General features: G+C 51.3%; 1 protein-coding gene across 3 annotated transcripts in view; it reads right to left on the minus strand.

Moving 5' to 3' along the window:
- Positions 1-25,434, minus strand: part of MYH9 (myosin heavy chain 9) — a 428,796-nt gene that overhangs the window by 125,298 nt on the left and 278,064 nt on the right. For all 3 annotated transcript variants that reach the window (XM_040407416.1, XM_040407417.1, XM_040407418.1), the window contains one exon: positions 18,388-18,636. In XM_040407416.1, the coding sequence (XP_040263350.1) occupies positions 18,388-18,636 (249 nt within the window). The remainder of the gene's footprint in view (positions 1-18,387; positions 18,637-25,434) is intronic.

Consider the following 25,434-nt stretch of genomic DNA (forward strand, 5'->3'; position numbering starts at 1 on the left):
AGACGTCCCTTACCTGTAAAATCGAGGAGGTGAAGGTGGATTTGGGCATGCTCAGACAGGACGTGCAGCAGCTTAGAGAGCGAGTGCGTCACACGGAGGACAGGGTCTCCGCTTTAGAGGACTTTACAAGGCCCCTGGCAGGCAGAATACAGGCTGTGGAAAGGTCTGTGGGCCTGTGGCAGCAAAAATGCAACGACCTTGAGAACAGGGCCAGGCGCAACAACGTCAGGATCCTGGGGTTACCTGAGAGAGCGGAGGGCTCGGACCCAGCTACCTTCCTGGAACTCTGGTTCAAGGCACAGTTCCCTGACGCGCCATTTTCTGGTGCCTATGCAGTTGAGCGGGCTCACCGGGTCCCTGCCAGACCTCCCCCTCCTGGAGCTCCCCCAAGGCCTTTGCTGGCGAGGCTGCTTAATTGGAAGGACAGAGATCTAATTCTGGGGCAAGCGAGAAACAAGAGAGATATCAAACATGATGGAGTGAATATATCACTGTTTCCTGACTTCTCGGCTGAGCTGCAAAAGAAGAGGGCCACTTTCATCTCTATTAAGCGGCGTCTTCGTGATATGAATCTACAGTACTCCATGGCTTATCCAGCGCGCCTTAGAGTGGTAGATGGAGAGAAGACGGTCTTCTTTGTGGACCCTAAGGAGGCGGAAGAATGGGTCTCCAAAAGACCAAGCCGTCCAGAACCGCGCTGAGGATCTCGCATTTAGGACAACTCCAGGTCCCCTGAGCGGTAATGTTGTACTCCCACGGGCATCTAAGACTCTGATTTCCTAGCTCGGTTTATGAAGTGGCCCTGTGATGCTTATAACTGCGGAAATGATACCTGCGGGCCGTTCCTATACATATGTCATTATGACTGTGGTTGTCCCCTTCCATTTCTCTTTCCCTGTCCTCGATGCCTGATTCCCTCCCCCCCCCCCCCCTCTTTTTGCCCCCCTCCTAGTTTTCTTGATTTTGCTAATTGCTTTAACCAGTGATGTCTCATTGATATGGGGTTGATCGGATACCTGCATAGGTTTGTCACCCTAATGTACTATGCAGGTCCCCGTGACAACAGCCACGATACGAGATGACAGATGTCATCGACTATGGAGTTATTCACTCATTTGTTTTCTTGTTATTATGTTATAGAAGGTTCATACTGTTAAAGGCATGGTATGTAAAGCATGGTGGGATATCACGACGAGTATGCATGAGACGGTCCGATGTCAGCAGACAAGGTTTATATGCTGGAGGATGGTTGAGTTGCAAGGAGAATGGATCATTAAGTCGAGATGGCTGATTTTAAGGTTATGTCATGGAATGTGAGAGGTCTGGGTAGCCTGAGAAAAAGGATCTCTGTATTCTCTTATATCAGGCAGTGCGGCCCTCAAAACCTGGGTCTGCAAGAAACCCATTTGACTCCAGAGACAGGGAACAGGATTAAGAAACCTTGGGTTCAATGGTCAATAAACGAGTATGGGTCTACACACTCTAGAGGGGTTGCTTTGCTTGTCCACAAGAACATCAGGTGGGAGGTCCAACATTCGGTTGCGGATCCTGAAGGCCAATATATTTTAGTGTATGCTTTTATTAACTGCACTCCATATGTGGTAGTTAATATTTACAACCCCCCCCAGCTACTATAACCATACTTCAGGTGGTGATGGGATTTGTAGCGCAATACCCCAATGCCAAATTTCTCTTCATGGGAGACTTTAACCTAGTGATGCATGAGGATCTGGACAGGTTTCGCCCAGAAGGGAGAGTGGGTAATCACACTCAGAGTGACACTAATCTAGCTAGAGTTGCGTCTGAACTTGGGTGGCTGGATATGTGGAGGCTGCGTTACCCCTCTCGGAGGGAATACTCTTGCTTCACCCCCGCCAGGGGCGCCCTGTCTAGAATAGATTATATATTTGGAAATACGGCAGTATATACGGATCTTGGCAACATTGAATATGGACCACAGGGCCCCTCGGATCATGCTCCGGTTTTAGCCCAGTTTAGGCTACTTTCACACTTGCGTTCGGTGCGGATCCGTCTGGTATCTGCACAGACGGATCCGCACCTATAATGCAAACGCTTAGATCCGTTCAGAACGGATCCGTTTGCATTACCATGAACAAAAAAAAAAAATAATTTTTTTTGTTCATGTTAATGCAAACGGATCCGTTTTGACTTTACATTGAAAGTCAATGGGGGACGGATCCGTTTGAAAATTGAGCCATACTGTGTCAACTTCAAACGGATCCGTCCCCATTGACTTGCATTGTAAGTCTGGACGGATCCGTTTGCCTCCGCACGGCCAGGCGGACACCCGAACGCTGCAAGCTGCGTTCAGGTGTCCGCCTGCTGAGCGGAGCGGAGGACAAACGGTGCCAGACTGATGCATTCTGAGCGGATCCGCATCCACTCAGAATGCATTAGGGCTGGACGGATCCGTTCGGGGCCGCTTGTGAGAGCCTTCAAACGGAACTCACAAGCGGAGCCCCGAACGCTAGTGTGAAAGTAGCCTTACCCTGTATAATGGCATCAAGCAGAGTGTCAAGATGCGCGTGCACCCCTTTTGGTTGTCTCTAATGTCTTCTCATGATAGAGTCCCTGATCAACTCCAGGTATTCCTTGCAATGCAGGATGAGATGACGGATGGACTGCTTCTCTGGGAGACGTTAAAGGCCTATCTGAGGGGGTGTCTCAAGTCATCCATATCATATATTAAAAGGGAATCTGCGCGCAAGAAACTAGAGCTGTACTCTAGCTGTAAGGCAGCTGAGAACTCCTTCAGGTCTGACCCCACTGATGCGAATAGGCAGGACTGGATGCTAAAAGGCAGGATGTACATGACGCATCTCAGGGAAAAGAGTGAGCGCAAGCTGTTCTTTTTAAAGCAGCAGAACTTTGAGTTGGGCAGCCAGGCAGGCAAACTGTTAGCCCACGTTGTGCGCACTAACAATATGTCTCCCCCGGTCATTAGAATAAAGGACACAGCTGGGGTGGTGGTGGATTCAGTGGGTGGCATACTAAATAGATTCAAAGGATTCTATCAGGATCTATACAGATCGGCGGCTCAATACTCCGCTCAAGAGTTGGAAGCTTATCTGGGGCAGGTCACACACCCGCAGTTTGGTGAAGAGGATAGCATTTTATTGGAGGCTGACATTTCGCTAGATGAAATTCAGATGGCGATGACGGAGCTGCCTACTGGTAAAGCACCTGGCCCAGACGGGATCCCGGTAGAAGTTTACAAAAAATATGCCGAAGCGCTAGGGCCCGAGCTTCTTAAAGTTTACCAGGTGGCACAGCAAAGGCGTAGACTCCCGGATTCGATGTATGATGCCACTATAGTGATTATTTTGAAGCCAGACAAGGACCCTCTGGAGTGTGGGTCATACAGGCCGATATCACTCCTGAACCTTGATTATAAAATACTCACGAGACTGCTTGCCTCCAGACTAAATAAGGTCATAGCCACAGTCATACACAAAGACCAGTCTGGGTTCATACCGGGACGGTCGACGTCTGACAACATTAGAAGGGCGCAGGTCATGGCACAAGTGGGAGTGGCGGGGGATAAGCATTGGGCCTTGACATCTCTGGATACTTCCAAGGCCTTTGACTCTGTGGAATGGGTATACCTACTGGAAGTGCTACGCTGCTTTGGCTTTGGCCCTAGATTTATCGAGTGGGTGGAGATTTTGTATCACCTCCCCAAGGCTAATGTACTTGTAAATGGTTCAATATCTGACTCCTTCAGTCTTCACAGGGGAACCAGGCAAGGTTGCCCTCTGTCACCACTTTTGTTTGCCATTGCCATAGAGCACCTTGCTTTAAGGATTCGACAAGATCAGGTCTTCAAGGGGATATCCATGGGCAATAGAACGGACAAAGTCGGACTTTATGCGGATGATCTCCTTCTCTTTATGGACGAACCTGAGACAACACTCCCTAGAGCAATTGACATAATTAGCAAGTTTGGAGAGTTCTCTGGTTTACACATAAATTGGACAAAATCAGCACTTATGCCTTTGTGGACACACACGTGGCCCCCTCAGTATTGCAATCTGCCAGTAGTAGATTCTTTCAAATATTTAGGGGTTGTTATCACTAGGGATCCCCAGCTAGCATACTCCCTGAATATTGCATCCCTGGAGCCCATGTTCATGGATAAATTCAGGACATGGAGGACCTTACCACTCTCTATTATGGGAAGATTAAATCTGGTCAAGATGACTCTCTTGCCCAAAGGGCTGTATCTGCTGGCGCATGCGTGCACCCCGATACCGCAGGGTTTCTTTGTTCGCATCCATTCGTTAGTGACTAAATTTGTGTGGGGGGAATCTAGGCGGAAACTGTCCCTTCAAGTCCTACAGAGGCCCAAGCTAGATGGTGGCGCTGCTTTACCTGATTTTTTTCCTTTACTACCTAGCTGGACAGCTGAAACTCCTTACCTCCTGGCGACTGATCTACCTAATGCAGAATACTACCTTAGGGAGTATCTAGGATTATCCTCTTTATGGCCTGTGTTGGAGGGACCACGTTTTGTTCCCATGCTCTTGCTTCCTATTCACAGAATGGCCCATCAAGTATGGACTGCTGCGAAGATGAGGTCGTTTAAAGATATCCCAGATGACATCCCGCTATGGGATAATCCCATGTTTGCCCACTTAAAAGATTTAGAGGGAGCTAGATGGTGGCAGGCGCAGGGAATCAGCAAACTGAACAACTTATATGCTGGGGGTAATCTGTACTCCTCCTCTCAGCTGCAGGAGAGGATTGAATTGCCTCGCCCTTTCTTCTTTAGATACCTGCAGCTGAGACATGCGCTAACGGCACAGTTCGAGGCAGGCGGCCGAAAAATTTCTAATTACCCTCTGATAGGAGTTCTCAGATCACAGGGCCCGAAAGGTATTATCTCTGCGCTCTATACGCATCTGCTTAATAACCGCACGCTGATGAGTCCCCTTGCTGTTGAGGAGAAATGGAGAAATTCCATCCCTTCCCTATCAGCTGACGATAGGAATGAAGCGCTGCTGTCTCCAGCGCGGGTCTCCCCGTCAGTAACTAATAGGCTGATTCAGCTGTTTATCCTGCATAGAAGTTACCTTACACCTGTTCGTCTGCAGAAAATGGGCAGACTGCCACACAGTAGGTGTCATAGGTGTCATCAGGAGGGGGCAGATTTTTGGCATCTCATGTGGGACTGCTCATATTTGAAGAGCTTTTGGGCAGCAGTGGTAGGAGTGCTGACTGCTATAGTTCCAAATGCAGTGCCGCTATGCCCAAAAAGCTGTATGCTTGGCATCCTGGATGAGGAGGCCTGGAGTCATTATCACAGAATTTTTTTGAGTGAAACCTTATTTTTTGCCAGGAAAGCTGTTGCCCTGAGATGGATGGATGATAGAGTGCCTACGGTGGGCCAATGGAAGTCACTGCTCAATCAGGCTATTAGCATGGAAAAGGTTGTCTTTATTCATAGGAAGTGTCCCCAAAAGTTTGATAAAATGTGGGGCGAATGGTGTGCATCCCCTTTGACTGTGCACAATGCTTGTATGTACTCTGTAACTGATGTATAATGCTATGCTAATGTGTATACCGAAGCAATGTCTCCTCCGGCATGCACCCTCCAGAAGTTACTTGATTATGAAAACTTTTATGCTGTATCGGATTTTAAATGCAGAACTGTCATGCAATGCAGAGTTAACACTGTATCTCCTGATGAGATATACCCTGCATGTATTAATCCTTGTCTATTTTAATGATGTAACATGCCTTTCTTGTTAAACTTCAATAAAACGAGTTTTAAAAAAAATACTGGGTGGGTGCGGTGTCCCCCAATGAACCCCGCGAGAAAGATTTTACAGGTGACTTTCACAAAATCTCGTTTTCTCGCTGGTATCATTGGGGCACACAGGACCGTGGGACGTCCTAAAGCAGTCCATGGGAGGGAAAAAAAAATATAAAAAAATCCACGCCGATGGAATAGCACTCTAGAGAATGCTTAATGCACTGCTGCCTGTGAGACCAGAGGCCCGAAGCAGCACTGGCGATGCCTAGGAAGCACCTGGCAAAAAAACTTGGTAAACGTGCGACAGGAAGACCAAGGCGTTGCCTTATACAACCGCGAAGCTGATGCAGGGTGAAACATGTATCTCACGAAGAGCTGGGCAGTGTCATGCCCCGGGAGCGGAATGCCTAAGCAGCCGCCAACGGATCCACCTGGAACACCCCTTGGAGACCCATCAAGCACTTCCAAGGACCTCCAGGAATGACCAAGTAAAAATCTGCACGGCGGAAAGAGGTAGTCATGGACAAGCAAACCTCCGAGCACAAATTCATTCTGATGGAGAGCTCACTCTCTCGAGTGCGAGGGAGAAGGAAAAAGGGAAAACAATGTCCTGTCGACGTGGAAGGCGGCGACTACAGGTCAGCAAAAAGAAGGCAATGGGGGCGGAGCACTGCTTTATGCGAGTACCTGACAGGAAAAAACATACGTACAAGAAAGGCACTCCCAAATTCATTGGGTGGAAAAGCCCGCCCCCAGGAATGCCACCTTCCCAGAAATAAAAAGGGGGAAGACGACTTGCAGAGAGGGGTCACGTTCCTCACTGAAGCGCCAAGCGACCCATCGGTCGTCTGGACGAAACCAGGTACCTGGCACCAACTCTGGATGCAGAACCAAAATCCCAGGATACACCTCTGCTAAAGAGAGACGCTCCACCGAAGCGGTCGATTGGCCGACAGATGCCCCAGAGCCGAAGAGACTTGCAGGGAGACTGAAAAACTGGCTGATAACCCACAGAAAAATAAAAGCCTGAATCAGGCACGCCCCACCGCAGGCCAAGGAACCAATACATGTGAGATAGGTAGAGTAAAGCAGGTGCGAGAACCGCCGACGGTGAGGAGCTCAGTCAGTGACCATATATTGACAGTGTGGCCGTCAGATAGGGGAAAAAAAAAATTATGAGGGGAGTCCAGAGCAGTGTCACGCATGGCTACTGGTCAGGTAGATAGAAGGGAGAGACAAGCAACCAGCGGCTCGAGGAGGAAGAAGAAATGGAAAAGGTGTTCCGTTCCAGAACGAAACGTCCATCAGCGGTGGTAAGGCATGACAGGACCCCCGCTCTGCCTGGCGTGGAGAGTCTCGTAGTCTACCCACAGAATGGGTAGTGAAAAGGTATGATCACCATCGGACTGATCTGACAGACATTACTCATGTCGTAAGAGAGAATTGTAGATACAGGTAGCACACCCAGGATCAATAGGAAGGATTCACCTGTAGAAGGAGGGTGTGGAGGCGTCAGAGTCCACCAGCCGGGACCATAAACAATACCCGTGCCAATGCAGATGAGGGGAAAGTAGTAACGTAGGACCCACCAAGGCTTGCGGGGTGGCCATGAACCCGGGGCCAGAGAAAGAAAAAGATGGAAGGAGAGAAAAAGTCAGGGCAAAGCTCATTCCCCATCTGGGACTGGCACTATACAGAAGAAGCCACCGGATGATAGTGGCGGTGCCATACTCCACCGAAAAAGGAACCCACCCAAGGAGAACCACCAGACTATGGCTAGCATCATATTCCAGATGAGGAGCGTTCCACACTGCAGAGGCCACCGAATGCGGCGCTAGAGAAATCCGCCACCAAACGAAGGAGCTGTGGAGGAAGAACCCTAGTATGTCGTGACAACGCAAAGACCCCTCGTATCATCATAGTCACAGCATGTCCCGTCAATGCTGAGGGGAAAGTCTGAGGACTCGCAGTATAAGTCATGGAACCCTACTGCCCCAGTTAAGAAGAGCTAGCCTAAAAACACCCCACCAGACAAGGGCGCCGAACAGGAGCAACCGCCAAGCTAGCGTCAGGGAAGAACCCCTACCTGAGGGGGGACGCCCCACTGCAACAGCTACGACCCTTAGCACCAGCGTAAAAAGGTGACATGCGGAGGAGAACACACTGTAAAACTTAAAACCGTGTCAGCATAACCACTTTCACAGATAAGGAGGAGTGGAGCTAGAGAATACAGAGTAAGTGCGACCTTGACTCACTGGAGCGTTATCACAAAATTATGTGCAATGGCGCACGCCCTTCACATTGTTGAGAACAAATACCATGACCAAATAAGATGTGGGTCTCTAGGATACTGAAGTGTTGCCTGGTAACTCCCTGAGAGGACAGAGGGTGACATATTCAAGCCCCAAACCAGTACCGGTAAGAAAAAAGGGGCCACAACTGGGAAATAGCCATGGTATCCACTGTAGATATCCATAGTTACCAGATAGAGACCAGGGCACCAAAAGAAGCTAAGGCACAACTTTAGACCCCGACTTCACAGCCTACTAGGCCGCAGCTCTCGTCCGGTTATGTGAGGGGGGGGGGGGGGGGGGGGCGCATAACCAGACGAGAGCTGAGGCCGTGAAGTCAGGGGCTAAAGTTGTGCCTTAGCTTCTTTTGGTGCCCTGGTCTCTTCATCTGGTACATGGCCAGATGTGGAGCACGGCCGGCCGAACGGATGTCACAGCCGGCCGGCCGGGGTGCAGAGCGCATTGGAGCTGCTGGGACCGGAAACAGAAGGGAGGTAGGCTCAAGTGAAGCCATGTCCGGTCGTCCTGTGCGGGCTTTAACCCTTCCGGAGCGGCGCGCACGGCACCTGCTGCCTAGAAGGGTTGATAATAGCGCTGGGGAACGGGAAGCCTCCTCCGCTCCCCTTCCTGCATGACCGCTGGCAGTAAAGGTCCCGCCCGCTGTGTCCGGACAGTGTCTGTGGATGTGGACATACCCCCTATGCGCCGTGAGGGGAAAGATAGCGCTGGGGAGAGGGATTCCATCAGAAGTCCTAAGAATATATATGTACTGTAAAAAGCTGTGTACTGAGGTCGTACACAATATGATACCTCTTGGCGCAAAACCAAAATTGCGAGTGACTTCTTTTAAAAAAGGTATTTATTCAGGTGACAACGCGTTTCGAAATGAGGGTACTCTTTTTTTCAAGTCTTTGGAGCCGGGCACATACAGTTAGCGCGACCAATCCAGATACTTGGTATCGTACTGCTGTGTGTAGCGCATGTGTAGAATATATATGTGGGAGATCTCTCCCAGGAACCAGAAAAAGAGGGGGGTTAAGCAACGGCAAGCGCAGCGCCGCCGCCCGCAAATCGTTGAGGCCGGTGGGCGAAAACACTGCACGTGCGGAGTTAACCCCCGCAACCCCAAGCCAGCAGTGCTGCCCTAATAGAGAGTCCAGCCCCTGGATGGTACACACAGAACACAGACAAACATACTCACCTGCCTTTATCTGTGTTCTTCATCCTTCTGACATGGACCAGCAGAGCCACCTCTTCAGTCTCTGGCACAAGTGACAGGGACCGGGTTGAAGAGCAGGAACAGGTGGCCCTATGGCTGGGGGGAGCAGGAAGGTCAAGCCCTCCTGGTCCACTTTGTCTTCTTGTGGGAGGCAGAGCGGTGGAATAAGCATCACCGGTCAGCCCCCCCGGGGATGCACAGCTCTTAGTAGCCCTGGACCCCCCACCTAAAAGGGAAAATAAAAATAATAAATTTAAAATAAAACAAAAAAATTACAGCCACCATGCAGAGCAGGGGGTCTGCCTCCGACAACACTAAGCTAAAAACTGACATGCTCTCTCCAGGCTGGAGGGGGTAAAGCCTGCAGGGGAGGAGCCAAGTCTTTTTTCAGCCTAGTGTCGCCTCCTAGTGGCAGCAGCAAGCTATACCCCACGGTCCTGTGTCCCCCAATGTTACCAGCGAGAAAGTGGTGACATTTCTATCCATCCTGCCTCCTATTCATAAATCAGCGCTTTCCTTTACCGCAGTGGACGGCACTCAATGGTTATTACTACCTCCTGCCCCCCAGTTACAGACACCATGTAATAACCAGTAAGTACTCAGTTACAAGCAAGGAAAGCGCTCATTGGTTAACTTAATGACCAGGCATGGAAAATGTCAAAGGCTGCACTTAGAGCGGAAACATGTACTTTTAATGTACTAGGACGGAAAACTATTAAATCCTGAAGAAATTTTATTTTTTATGCACCAGATACTATATCGTCTCCAAATTTTAGAATATATTTAAGATGTTAACATTTTTCTACTAGCCATAATGGTATCAATCACCTGGTCAGATATACCTTTCAGCAGTTGAGTGAAGCACCTCTATTTTTGGATGTAGGATCAGACCTTGAGCTCTTTTGTGGCCCAAAAAAGGAGATTTTTGTATAACTTACCAGTAAAATCTCTCTCACTCTTCATTGGGGGACACAGGAACCGTGGGTATAGCTATGTCCTCTAGGAGGCGTTGACACTAGTAAAAGCTGTTAGCTCCTCCCCTGGCAGCTATACCCCTTCCAGCCTGGAGAGAGAGCTTCAGTTTGTGAGAAGCAAGTAAACCAACGAAAAAAACGTGAAACAGCAACAATGCCAAGAACCGAACTAGGTTCCAACCAGCAACAGCCACAACTGTGGACAAACAAGAATACTGGGTGGGTGCTGTGTCCCCCAATGAAGAGCGAGAAAGATTTTACTGGTAAGTTATACAAAAATCTCCTTTTCTCGCCCATATTCATTAAGGGACACAGGAACCGTGGGACGTTCAAGAGCAGTCCACGGGGAGGGAAAAACCACAGACCCATGGAAGCAAGCGTCCCTGCTGGTAGCTAAGAAACTGCCGCCTGCAAGACCTTGAAGGCTAAGCAGCGGCCGCAGATGCATAAGAATGCACCAGGAATTTTTTTTGAATGTGTGTAAGGAGGACCGGAAGCCGCGTTACACAACCGCGCAGCCGAGGCGCGATGCCTCAGAGCCCAAGAAGCGTCCACCGCTCAGCTCAGTTGAGCGAGCCGTGACACTTAAGGGCGGAACGGTAAGGCACTTGCAGACCGAATCCATCGTGCAATCGCCCCTCGGAGGCCGCCAATCCTTTCCGTGGAACCTCTGGATGACAAAAAAGGGGTTCTGTACGCCGGAAGGGACTGGAGGCTGCCAATAATGAGGTAGCTGCCAATAATGAGGTAGCTCCCTGCCTTAGGGAGTGAAGGAGAGGGACAGAAGGAAGGACAATTCCTACATTGAAGTGGAAGACAGAGACCACCTTCGGGAGAAAAAAGGAATGGCCCAGAGAACCGCCTTATCCTTGTGAAGACCCAGGAAGGGTTCTCTGCAAGAAAGCACCCCCAACTCGAAACACCCATCTGATGGAAGAGAGCCACAAGAAAAAAAAAACTACCTTCTAGGACAGGAGCCGGAGAGAGATGTCTCCGCAAGGGCTCAAAGGGGTAAGACTGGAACTCAGAGAACTATATTCAGATCCAAGGTGGTAAAAGGACGGTACGGAGGAACCGTATGTGCCACTCCCTGAAAGAAGGTTTCTATGGGCACCAGGTGAGGCCACGCTGTCAACCAAGACCCTAAATGCCGATGTAAGACCAGACCCTAAAGGAAGGTTGTCTGAGTGGCAGTGACAAGAGACATCTCCTAGAAGGAGAACAAGATCGGCGTAGCACGCGCGATGGGGCCAATCCGGAGCGACTAGGATTTGTCGGAATGCCCTCCATCTGATCCTCCGTAGAACCCTGGGTAGGAGAGAAGAAACACGTAAGGAGGGAGAAACTCCCGCCAAGGAGATGTCAGGGCATCCATGTCGTATATTTCCAGAACTCCTGCTCGGGAGAGAAGGTGGGGAGCTTTCGTGTAGTATACCATTAGCACACCCAGACCAGTGGAAGGAGTCCCTATAGGAGGGAGGTGGAGGGGGCCACAGCCTACCAGTTGGGACCGGAGCGTGCCTGGAATGGAAGGTCACTAAAAATACCCCGTGCAGATGCAGATGAGGGAAGGTAGTAGGGTGTCTATGAATCATGATCCAGAGGAGGAAAGGGACAGGGGAAGAATAGGCTAGGTCCAAGCCCATTTCCCGTAGAGACTGGCGCTATACAGAAGTAGCCAAGAATTTCAGTTGTAGAAGAGTCCATCACCTGACTAAAAAAACTAAACAGACAGACCCCAAGTATGTAGTGGTATGCAACACCGCTCCCACAGTAATAGCCAGTGCTCGCCCGTCAGCGCAAAACACTGAGAGGGAGGCCTGAGACTATCCGTAGAAGCCACGTACCATACTGCCCCAGTTTAAGTAGAGCAACCTTAAAGGCATACCTGGAAAGGCACTGAACGGGAGCAACTGCCAAGCTGGCGCCAGGGTACGGCCCCTACCTGAGGGGATGTCCCAATGCAGCGACCACAAACTCAAGCATTAGCGAAAGGCTGCACCTGTGGAGGAAAACACGCTGTAGCTGCTACCAGAGCGCCAGCATAACCACTTTCCCAGAGGAGGAGGAGTGGTGGATAGAGAATACGGTCAGTGAAGCACGGAACCGGTTGGAATGTACTCCCCATATATGTGCAATGGTGTACGCATTACCACTGATGCGGACAATATCATGACCGACTGGAACAATGAAGACCCATGGAGACGGGAGTCTCTAAGACACAAGTGATGCTAGTAAGCCCCCTGAAGACAGAGGAGTTATAATCATGGCCAAAACCAGTACCAAAAGAACACAATGAGCATAGCCACCGTATCCACTGGCGGCACTCATATAGCACTATAGTAAGAGTACCGGGCACCGTTCAGTACCGACTGTTGAATTGCCATATCTGAAGATATTCAGTTATTCCCCCGCTAGTGGATCACTTGCGAAAGGGAGGAAGGCAGGAAGCACAGTGATGTGTAACACGCCATCTATGGAAGGATAGCGCGACAGTCAGACCGTATGCAAAGGTGGTGTAATCACCCTATCTATGGAAGGTGGAATGCGTACAGAGTACTTAAGCCAGTGGTAGGGAAAATACCCCACCTATAAAGGAGGGTTAATGCCCATGGCGAGAACTAGTGCATATGGCGAGTCCTGTACCCTGTGGGAGTGCAATTAGCACCTAAGTAAGGGGGTAATGCATACAGCACACCTTGTAACCAGTGATAATGTCATCCTGCCACCTGTGGAAGGAGCTATTGAATACGGCAGGTACTGAACCCAGTGGAGATGCAATTCCACCACCTACAGAAGGGGGAATGTACACGTCCAGCACCGAAACCAGTGTTATTGTACTTCGTCCACCTATGACATATGTATAAGGTCAGTATTGTATCCCAAGTAGTGCAATTACGCCGCCTAAGGAAGAGGGTAATGCCTACGACAAGTGCTGCTGGCCACCGTAGACGCAATCTTAGGAGATTGCTTTGGATTCATGTCAGGGTCTGAATCAGTGATTCTCCCCCCCCCCCCCACCTCGGACGGACCCGTTCCTGTGAGAGGGTGCGCCCGAGCGTGACCCGGGGATGAAGGGAGGGGGTGCAGAGATGTTCGAGGAGAAGATGACCTGCTATGGTCCGCTAACGCGCAGGTCTGCCCCTCAGAATCTCGCCCCTGCCAGATGCGGACTGCGCAGGAGGGGGCCTAGCAACCAAACCACCCAGGGGTGGAATGGGAACAGAGGTCCTGTATAAAATTGCACCGGTTGAGAATCATCAACCAAACTACCCGGAATCAGTGATTCTCCTCTGGATTGAGAACAGGGGTCCTGTATAAAACTGCGCCGGCAGAGAATTATGAACCAAACGACCCCAGAGGGTGGATTGGGAAGTTCCAGTTACCTCCCACTGGATTTGCGCAGGTGGGGAATCATCAACCAAACGACCCAGGAGGGTGGATTGGGAATCCAGAGGTTCTCCACTGTATGGCGCAGGTGGAGAATCAACCAAACGGCCCCGGATGACTGATTGGGAATCCTGCAGAGATCCTTCGCTGAATTTCGCAGGTGGAGAATTAGCAACCAAACAACCCTGAATGTGGGTTTGGAATGCTTCAGCTGTCCTCCACGTGATGTACGAAGGTGGAGAATTATCAACCAAATGACCCCGGAGGGTGGATTTGGAATTCCAGAGGTTCTCCACTATATTGAGCAGGTGGAGAATTATCAACCAAAAAACTGCCCCGGAGGACGGATTGGGATCCTGCAGTGGTCCTTCACTGGATTGCGCAGGTGGAGAATTATCAACCAAACGACCTGGAGGGTGGATTGGGAATACTTCAACTATCCTCCACAGGATTTGCAAAGGTGGAGAATTATCAACCAAACGGCCCTTGAGGGCGGATTGGGAATATGAGAGGTCCTCCCTATCCGAAATAGGACATGGCCCAGTGTGGAACCACACAGACAGGCTGGTCCCGCGGTAGTGAGGGCTGAGGAGGGGGACCCGTATGGTGCACATTTATTTATTTTTAAATACTATGCCGGCCTCAAGCGCACAAGAGGCAGGAAAGTGTTAAAATCCTCTGCATTACCAGCGTGCACCAGGGGTGGATCCCCAGATATGCCGGCCTAAAGAGGTAGCTGGGCATGAATTGGTTAAAGGCCACTTTTAGGACCGGGGCGGGCTCAGCATGCTTATGGGGGAGGGGGAGCGGGGCGGGAAGAATTTGCGCCAGAATGCCATGCCCCCCCCCCCACCCATGGAACGAAGTTTGCGGCCTAGCAGGCCGCAATGCGGCGAACCAGGCCCCTGCGCACAGCCGATTAGGGCATTGCTAGCCCCTGCATCTGCCGGCACAGAGAACAGAGCAGCACGAAAAATGCGCCCGCCAACGGACGGGGAGCGGACACCAGTGCGGGCTGGACAAACACATCGCGGCCAGAACACCAAACGCATGGTCAGTTAATCCCCTCCGCAGCGGCGCGCCCGGCGTCCGCTCCCGAAAGGGGTGGCAATGTGTTAGGTGCCGCTCAGGAAGATTACTGTGGAGATGGAAGTGACGTCTCCATCCCGTGGGCTGGCGGACACAGCGCGGGCGGGCAAGTAACATCGTGGCCGGCACCGATGTGGTGCCGGATGAAATCGCATGGCGGTTAACCCCCTCCGGAGCGGTGTGCCCAGCGTCCGCTCCCGAAAGGGGTGGCAATGTGTTAGGTGCCGCTCATTCCTGTGGAGGTGGAAGCGGCGTCTCCATCCGCGGACTGGCAGATACAGCCGGGCGGGCAAATCACATCGTGGCCGGCACCGATGCTGTGCCGGCCGAAAAGCATGGCGGTTAACCCCCTCCAGAGCGGCGCGCCCGGCGTCCGCTCCGAAAGGGGTGCATAATGGCGGAAGAGGACGGCCCCAGGAAGAGATCAGGAGCCTTCTGAGCTCCCTTCTCAGCATGTTCCTTGGAGAGCCGAAGCGCGATGCCCGTATTAACCCCTTATGTGCAGTTGTCCCGCCTGGAGGACAACAATGAGCACTGTGCCAGGGGTTATAACAGAGGGGGAGTGAGGTGCTGGGCTTCCTAAAACCCTGTGCCTGTAGAATCTATTGCCACCAAGAGGGAGGGAGGGATAATCCATGTCAGAATGGACATACTTACCTAGTCCCGTGTACTCACCTCATCTTCTGACTTGCCGCCATCATCACCCCTCCTCTGGTCCAGCAGGGTCACCCCTTCAGCTACTGGCACCGTAAGTGGCAGGACACTGGAAAAGGGGGGCTTGGATAGGTGACCCCTTGGCTGGCGGGATGCAGGGGAGCGAGGCTGCCCTGGTCCACCTTGTCTTCTGTGGGGGAGGCAGCAGTGCGGGTGACCGGCACTGGCACAACTCGACCTCGGGAGAACAGGGAGGCGAGGCGTCCACTGTTTTCCCATCTGAAAAAGGAAAAAAATAAAAAATAAAATAAAAAAAAATCTTCAGGAGATCCCTGCAGAGCAGGGAGGTCTTGCCTCCTATTGACACTAGAAAAAACTGAAGCTCTCTCTCCAGGCTGGAGGGGGTATAGCTGCCAGGGGAGGAGCTAACAGCTTTTACTAGTGTCAACGCCTCCTAGAGGACATAGCTATACCCACGGTTCCTGTGTCCCCCAATGAATATGGGCGAGAAAGACCAATTAAAATTACCCGAACCTGTTCTTGCCTTATCTTCCTAAATAACCTGGCCAGAAGAGGTGGAAACGCATAGCCCTGATGGAAATTCCAGGGTTGAGCAAGTGCATCCACTCCGGTCCCACCTGTACATGACTATGCCTAAGAGAAAATTTCTGCAAGGTTACACTCCTGGTACCTCCCTGGTGGATTATATAAGCAACCACTGTACTGTTGTCGGTTCTTATGTGGAAATCCTTGCCTTTTATTTCAGGAGCCAAACCTTTTAACGTTTCCCCGACAGCCATGAGCTCTCTCACATTTGAGGACGCCTCTGCTTGGGCGCTGGACTATTACCTCTGCAAATTAAGGGTTGACCAATGAGACCCCCAACCTGCATCTGTTGCAACCACATGCAAGTAGTTATATCCAGGACACTCCCCGTTTCAAATGGAGCCGGGACATCTACTAATGAAGGGACAGCTAGAGATATGATCATTTTTTTCTCTAAGGACTGGTGATTTCAGTTACAACAATCAATCTTAGCAAGTTGGAACACCCTGGAGTGGAACTGTGCCTATTTTACCACCGAGATACAGGCTTTCATGGACGCCAACAGAGCCATTGCTTCCCTGATTGTGCACTGGGTGAGATTCAGAAATGCTTCTGTCAGATTCCTTATCTTTTCTATTTTCTGTGAAGGTAAAAGACTCATCTGGCTTATGGAATCTAAAAGATTGGATTTTTCCCAATTGTCAACTGCTGTACAAGTTGGGATGGATTGTCAAGTGCTGAATATATTGTCCTCCAGGGATTGCCTTGAGTTTTGATAAGGTCATCCAAATAAGGGATTATGATTACATTCGACCTTCTCAAATGGGCAACTACTTCCATTATTATTTTTGTGAAAACCCTTGGGGCAGAGGTCATCCCAAAGGGTAATGCTTTGAACTGGAAACGGGAAACTTACTCCTAGATGTACTGATCCAACTGACAAATGGGTACATGATAAGCATCTTGAAGGTCTAAAGTTGGATGAAGGTTCTCCGAGTACTTCTGTCGTGGAAGACAACAGGAAAAAAATGCCATATACAAAGAATGCTGCAATTTCAAAAACACCAGGGGAGAAGTGGAAAGTTATGAAATTGCCTTAAAGGGGTATTCCCATCACAATTAACACTGTTAAATCTGTTAATGATTTGACAGTGATCATTTTTTGTAAATACATTTAATTACCCAATTCCCACCCTTTTTGAGAAAATAAGTACCCCCTTACCTGATCGTTGTCTTTAGTCTCCCCTGGTTACGGCCACCTCTCCTGTCGAATCCCGCCGGGCCGCGTTTGCGCAGAAGACTGAAGACTTTCTCCCAGCCGGGCAATGTCCGCGAACGCGCGTGCTGGCTCTGTACTATACAGGCCAGGAATAAGTCACCATGGCGCGTGCGCGTTCAGGACATTGTGCGGCGCGGTCAACGAAGATAAGTATGAAAAGTGAAGATGGGAATACCCCTTTAAAACTTTTTTTTTTTTTTTTAAGTGTTTTAAAATTTCCTATTGTGTAAGGCCTCTTTCACACTTGCGTTGTTAGGATCCGGCGTGCACTTCCGTTGCCGGAGGTGCCCGCCGGATCCGAAAAAAACGCAAGTGTACTGAAAGCATTTGAAGACGGAACAGTCTTCCAAATGCTTTCAGTGTTACTATGGCAGTCAGGACGCTATTAAAGTCCTGGTTGCCATAGTAGGAGCGGGGAGCGGGGGAGCGGTATACTTACAGTCTGTGCGGCTCCCGGGGCGCTCCAGAATGACGTCAGAGCGCCCCATGCGCCCTGATGTCACTCTGGAGCGCCCCGGGAGCCGCACAGACGGTAAGTATACTGCTCCCCCGCTCCCCGCTACACTTTACCATGGCTGCCAGGACTTTAGCGTCCCAGCAGCCATGGTAACCACTCTGAAAAAGCTAAATGTCGGCTCCGGCAATGCGCCAAAACGACGTTTAGCTTAAGGCCGGATCTGGATCAATGCCTTCCAATGGGCATTAATTCCGGATCCGGCCTTGCGGCAAGTGTTCCGGATTTTTGGCCGGAGCAAAAAGCGCAGCATGCTGCGGTATTTTCTCCGGCCAAAAAACGTTCCGTTCCGGAACTGAAGACATCCTGATGCATCCTGAACGGATTTCTCTCCATTCAGAATGCATTAGGATAATCCTGATCAGGATTCTTCCGGCATAGAGCCCCGACAACGGAACTCTATGCCGGAAGACAAGAACGCAGGTGTGAAAGAGCCCTAACACGTGACTGCTGCATGATATAAATAGCATGAAAACACTGTGTGCTACAACAGCTAACAGTATGTCCAGATGGCCCAAAAGAACCCAGAACTGAACGGGATAAAACAACCAGGAAAACTGCTTTTGGAGAAACTGAAAAAACTTGCATGGTGCTGAAATTGTTTAGAGAACAGCAACCCTATTAGAGTTAAAACTGTTTCAATTGCTTTTGTTACCTGATCAAACTTTTTCTGCTTCTTTTCCAAGTTGGACACAATCTGACGTTGGTGATCAAGATCCACTGTAATATCTTCTAGTTCCTGTTGAAGCCTAGTTTTTGTCTTCTCAAGCTTGTCATAAGCAGCTGCTTTCTCTTCATACTGTTGGTTTGCAGATTCTAGTTCTTTTTGCAATTTTTTCTTTAACTCTTCAACAGAGTCCAATGACCCAATGCTCTCCTCCATTTTCTTTTTCATATCTGCCATCTAATAAGATACAAAGTGCTGTTGCAACTTCACTTCAGGCAAAATTTAAACCAGTCTTAACATGCATATGTAAACTATACATATACTTTAATGAGCATACAAAAAGGTGTTTAGTGCTAACAAACTAATGTGTATATATACAAAGGGTGTATTTAAAGGTAGTCTATCACATCATTTCCCCCAATATAAATAACAGCATTGCCACACACAAGATTACAAACTAATTTCAAACATACCTGTATGTACTGTGTCTTTATTCTATGTCCAGGAAAGGCACTTCTATTCTGCCAAAAAACTGCTCCTTTGTGGTGTTAAGCGAACTTCTGTTTTCAAGATTGGCATACAAGGTTCGGGTTATCTAAGAATTCAGTTATGGATTTCGCTACCATGGACCATAAGTTATGGTCCATGGTAGACAAACCCATATCTGAATTCTTAGATAGCCCAAACCTTGTATGCCGAACTTGAAAACAGAAGTTCGCTCATCCCTGCTCCCTTGTGCCTTGCCACAGGCACTTGGAACAGCAAACCCAGCCCAGATGGGTACTTGGGAGCCGTTCTTCAGCGGAATAAAAAAAGGAGATTTTTTGTGAAACTCACCTGTAAAATCTTTTTCTTGTCTTTTTGGGGGACACAGACCATGGGTATAGCTTAGAGGTATTAGTAGGAGGGACACTATGCAAATATAAAAGAGCTCCTCCTCGGGCTATACCCCCAGGCTCCACCAGGAGAAACTCAGGCGTTGCAAAAGCAGTAGGAGAAGGAGACAAGAAAGAATAATGGAAGCCATCGGACCAAAGCCCATGAGGTCCAACCACAAACAGAACTGAACTGAAAAACCCCTTCTGCAACAGGCAGAATGGGTGGGAGCTGTGTCCTCCAATGTAAAAGACGAGAAAAAGATTTTAATGGAGAGTTTCACAAAAAATCTCCTTTTCTCGTACTTTTTTCCATTGGGGGACACAGACCATGGGACGTCCAAAAGCAGTCCATGGGGTGGGAAACATATCAACACCGCCAGGAGGAGCGTCCAACGGTCAAACAGGAACCACAGCCTGCAAAACCCTGCGGCCAAAGACAGCATCAGCCGAAGCCAGCGAATGCAACTGATAAAACTTCGTAAAAGTATGTAAGGACGACCAGGTGGCCGCCTTACACAGCTGAGACGCAGAGGCACGATTGCGCCTTGCCCAGGAAGCTCCCACCGCCCTAGTGGAGTGAGCAGTAATCCGAGCCGGGAGAACCCTACCACGAGCGTGATAAGCCGCGGAGATAGCCGAGCAGATCCATCGCGCCACAGTGACCTTGGAGGCCGCCAGATCCTTACGAGGTCCCTTGGGAATCACAAAGAGGGAATCTGAACGGCAGACGGAGGCGGTAGCCGTCAGATACACCTTCAGGGCCCGGACGATATCCAGGGAATGGAGAGCCCGTTTCTTGGGGTTTGTCGGAGAAGGACAAAAGGAGGGCAGGACAAGATCCTCTTTAAGGTGGAAGGAAGAGACCACCTTGGGCAAAAAGGAGGGAACCGGACGGAGCACCACCTTATCCTGGTGAAAAAACAGAAAAGGCTCCTGGCAGGAAAGTGCAGCCAGCTCCGATACCCGCCTGATGGAAGTTATGGCCACAAGGAAGGCCACTTTCCAGGAGAGAAAGGTCAGGGAGACCTCCCCCAAAGGCTCGAAGGGGGCCGTCTGGAGAGTGCGCAGGACCAAATTGAGATCCCAAGGAGGCAAAGGGGGGACGTACGGAGGTACCGAATGCGCCACCCCTTGAAGAAAAGTCCTCACAGGACCCAGAAGAGCAAGGGACTTCTGAAAAAGACGGCCAGAGCCGAAACTTGACCCTTCAGGGAGCTGAGCGACAGTCCCATCTCGTCCGGACTGAAGAAACGATCGCACCTTAGGAATGGAAAAATGAAGGGGGGGAACCCTTTCTTCCTCAGGATGGCGGTTTCAACAGCCACGCCGTTAAACGAAGAGACTGTTAATTCCGGTGGAAGAGCGGCCCCTGAGACAGTAGATCCTCTGTCGGGAAGAGGCCATGGGGCGTCCGCCAGCATCCGAGCCACGTCCGAAAACCATGTGCGGTGAGGCCAATCTGGGGCGATGAGAACGGTCTGAATCCCTTCCACCTCGATCTTGCGTAGAACTTTGGGCAGCAGAGGGAAGACATAGAGGAGGCTGAAGTCCTTCCACGGAGACACCAGCGCGTCCACCCCGTATACGTTCGGATCCCGGGCGCGAGCCAGGAACATCGGGAGCTTGTTGTTGAGCCTGGACGCCATCAAGTCTACATCCGGTCGGCCCCACCTGTGACAGACGTCTTCGAATATATCCGGATGCAGAGACCACTCGCCTTGATCCACCTTGTTGCAGCTTAGAAAGTCCGCTGTCCAGTTGTCTACTCCTGGGATGTATACTGCTGACAACATCGGAACATGCGTATGGCAGGATTGGAAACTGCCATACGTTCCATAAAGGACATGGCTGCCTTGGTGACTAAGGCCAAATCAGCGGCCGCTCTGGACATGGCAGAAGCCCAAGCGGGCACCGCAGGGACAGGGGCAGAACTGGGCTGGGCAAGTGAAGGAGGAGAAGGATGATCCTTTCTAGGGATACCAGAGACCGAGAGCGGCAGAAGACACTCCTTAGAGGACCCAATTGTGGTCCGAGAAGAGGTCTTGGCCGACTTAGGGGGGAGCCCCAGGTTTAGGCATGATGGCAACCGGTACAAGTTAAAAGAGTCCTACCACCCAGGCAACAGCACCGACCGGAGGAGCAGGGAGCATCCACGCGAGTGAGGAGCTTCTCAGCAAGCAGCTGCAGACAGCAGAGCAAAGCGTGTGAAGCTCCGCCCCCACAACGCATCACACCGCCCCCTTAGAAGAGCGAAGGAAGCTTTATGAAAATGATGTCCCCCGGCAGCAAACGGCGTAGCGGGGGTTAATGAAGGGAGACGCGGCCTTCGGTAGAAAGCAGGAGGCCCGCTGCCGGCGGGTGCTGCTGCGTGTGTCAGAAGGGAGGACGCATCGGCGCCAGGCTGACCGTGTTCATAGAAGTCACAGCTACCCCAGCAGGGAAACGCTCCATGAACTAGTCCAGAATAGTGCCTCCGGAGACCCCCCTGACAGAAGAAAACATCCAGTCCCCCTTCACCAGGCGGCCCATAGACATCATGCAAGGAGGAGGAGGGGGGGGGGGGGGGGGGCTGCAGCCATACTCATCTGTTCCTGCAGTCTTCTCCCTCTGTTCCGTACCAGCAGGGCTCACCTCTTCAGACGTCTGACTCACCGGAGTACAGTGCTCTGGAGGAGGGCAGCATCAGGTGACCCAGGAGCTGGTGGGATGCCGGAGCTAACCGGTCGAGCCCGGATCCACTTATCTTCTTGGGGGAAAATGGAGGCAGCCACTCACCGTCCAAAAGACGGCGGCGGGCACTCCATGGGGGACCAGGAAGGAGCTATGCCGACCTGCGTCCCCATCTAGAAGAAAATAACAAAAAGGAGTTGAATCAATAAGTGTCAACCTCCTTCACTAATAGGAAATGGTAGAATCCGCACACCTTGGTATGGTGGTGGGTGCTCGCAGAGGACTTCAGTCGCAGAATATATAGAGATAATCCACGGCACACCAATATCTTTTTACTTTGCAAATTTATTATAGGTACAAAATGGTATTTCACAAGATTTGTCAATATATGACTAGTCGCGCCATAATTGTGATATAAGCAAAAATCACATATATATTTGTAGGCCTTGATATGTCCCAACGTTTCGGTCCTGTCAAAGACCTTTCTCAAGGGATTGTGGCCGGTTGGTAAAACTGCATGCAGAGACCACACTCCTGGATCCACCTTGTTGCGGCTTAGAAAGTCCGCTGTCCATTCCTGGAATGTATACCGCTGACAATATCGGAACGTGCGACTCTGCCCACAGCAGAATTCTCATCACCTCCTGCATCACCATCCAGCTGCGGGTCCAGTCTTTATTGTTGATGTAAGCCACAGCCGTGGCATTGTCCGACTGAATCCTCACCGGGCGTCCCGCAAGGAGAGGAGTCCAACGGGAGAGGGAGTGGAAAATAGTCCTCAGCTCCAGAATGTTGATCGGGAGGAGAGATTCCGCCGTCGACCAAACCCCCTCAACAGTGCGTGCTTGGAGAACGTCGCCCCAACCCAGAAGGCTGGCATCGGTGGTGACGATTGTCCAGGAGAACGGGAGGAAGGATCTTCCCGACCTCAGGTTCAACAGGAACAGTCACCAAGAGAGCTGCCCGAACCCGCTGAGACAGGCGGATGCGATCGTCCAGACCCCGAGAGGTCTTGACCCAGAGGGAAAGGATCTCTTGTTGCAGCAAACGAGTGTGAAACTGGGCATATGGAACGGCCTCGAAGGAGGCTACCATAAGACCCAGGACCCGCACTCACTCCCGGAGGGAGAGACACGGGGAGCGCAGCAGATGTGACACTGCGCCCTGGATCTGGGACGACTTGGAGACTGGGAGAAAAAACCATCCCCAGGAAGGAGAGCTTCCGAGACGGAATGGAGAGATGACTGAGTAATTGATTAGCCAGCCGAACTGTTCCAGAGTCTGAACAGTGATCCGGACGCTGTCCTCGGCCTGCGGAAGCGATGGGGCCTTTATCAGGATGTCGTCCAGGTAGGGCAGCAAAGAAAAGCCCTTGGTACGAAGAAGCGCCATGAGCGGCGCTAGGATCTTGGTAAAGACCTGAGGGGCGGTTGCTAGCCCGAAAGGAAGGGCGACGAACTGATAGTGTCGGCCACCCATGGCAAAGCGCAGGAATCGTTGGTGAGATTCTGTGATCAGGACATGCAGATAGGCGTCCTGGATGTCTACGGACGCGAGGAACTCCCCTGGAAGAAGAGAAGCAATAACTAAGCGGAGGGACTCCATTCGAAACCTCCGCACCCGCAGAAACTTGTTGAACAGTTTTAGATCCAGGATCGGACGCACTGACCCTTCTTTGGACCACGAACAGGTTTGACTAGAAACCTGTGCCCTGTTCCTCTGGGGAAACTGGGGTAATAACCCCCCCCGGTCCAGAAGGGAATAAACTGCCATCAAGAGGTCCCCTTCATGCGGAGGACTGCTTAGGAGCAGCAGGGCGGACTGACTGGGCCCTCTGGCGCCAGGAAGGCTGGGGTTTGAAGGAGGGGGAAAATGAGTGCTCTTGCCCCCAGTGGCGGCAGAGATGAACTCGTCCAGCTGAGCCCCAAAAAGTCTGGAACCCCCAAAGGAGAGATTAGCGAGGGAACGTTTGGAGGAGGCGTCGGCGTCCCACCCCTTTAACCAGACCTCTCTGTGCTGAATGACCGAGATGGCTGACATGCGGGCAAAGAGGGAAGCAATGTCCATAGAAGCTTCGCAAAGGAGCTTAGAAGCCTGAGACATCTGGAGAACCAAATCAGTAGACGCATCTTGTTCCGCCAGGTCATGGTGGTGGTGCTGTAACCACACCGAGAGGGCTCTGGCCACCCATGCTGAGGCAAAGGCAGGTCGCAGGGACGCGCCTGCCAGTGAAAAAATGGACTTGGAAAGAGTCTATGCGCCTGTCTACAGCGTCCTGCAAAGAGGAGCCGTCTAAGACGGAGAGGGCCGTATTCTTGGCTAGTCTGGACACCAGGGGATCCACCTTAGGGGGAGAAGGCCACTTCTCCTCACTGTCAGCAGTGAAAGGATAAAGTGTATCCATGCGCTTGGTGGCCGAGAACTTTTGATTAGGACGGTCCCAGGCCCTGGATATGACCGCGGAAAATACCTCATGGACCGGAAACGCGGTAGCCTCCGGCTTATTGGACGGAAAAAGGGCGAAATCCCGACTAGTGGCAGGAGGAGAATCCCCTTGGGGATTAAAGGTGTCTCGGACAGTCGCCACTAAGTCAGCCACAATGGTGGAGAGCTTAGGCGAGGGGTCCCGCTCCATGACCTCGTCCGAGCCAGACAATTACCCTTCAGACTTGCGCTCCCTAGGGAGGGGGGGGGGGGGGAAAGAGTCGTCCGAACGTGCCTCTAGGCGAGGGGGGGGGGGGGGAACTGAGTCATCCGAGGAAGGATGCTGCAGCTCACGCTGCCTCTTAGTAGTCAGGCGTCCTCTGTGGGAACCACTGAGAGGAGATGGAGTGGTTGGTGCCACAGGATTTGAAACTGCCATATGTTCCATAAAGGACATGGCTGCCTTGGCGACTAAGGCAAAATCAGCGGCCGCGCTGGACATGGCAGATGACCAAGCGGGAACTGCAGGCTCCGCAGGGACAGGGGGGGGTCTGGGCGAGAGAAGGAGGAGAAGGATGATCCTGTCCAGGGGCAGGGTAGGAGGCACAAATACCAGAGACAGAAGGCGGCAGAAGACACCTCATACAGGATCCCATTGGGATCTGAGAAGAGGTCTTGGCCTACCACTCAGGCAATAGCACTGACATCCACCGGAGGAGCAGAGAGCAGCTCAGACGCTTCTCAGGAAGCAGGAGAAAAACGCCAGAGCGAAGCGCGAGGGTCCGCCCCACGGACGCGTCATAGAGGCGCGAAAAAAGAGCGTCCGGAGACGGCATGGCGGGGGTTAATAAAGGTGTCCTCGGCCTCCGGTGGATGACAGCAGTGCCGGCGGCCCTTAGAATAAATGGAGGGCCCGCCGCTGGTTGGGAGCTGCCGAGGGAAAGACTCCGCCCCTAAACAGGGCCGGAGCTACAGGTACCGACGATGGTAACAGTGAGAGGGGTCCCAGCAGGAGTAAGGGCCTTCTCTAATCCTGGTATAGTGCCTCCAAATGCCCTGACAG

This window comes from Bufo bufo, chromosome 9 (genome assembly GCF_905171765.1).
Source record: "Bufo bufo chromosome 9, aBufBuf1.1, whole genome shotgun sequence".
In the NCBI taxonomy this organism is placed as follows: domain Eukaryota; kingdom Metazoa; phylum Chordata; class Amphibia; order Anura; family Bufonidae; genus Bufo; species Bufo bufo.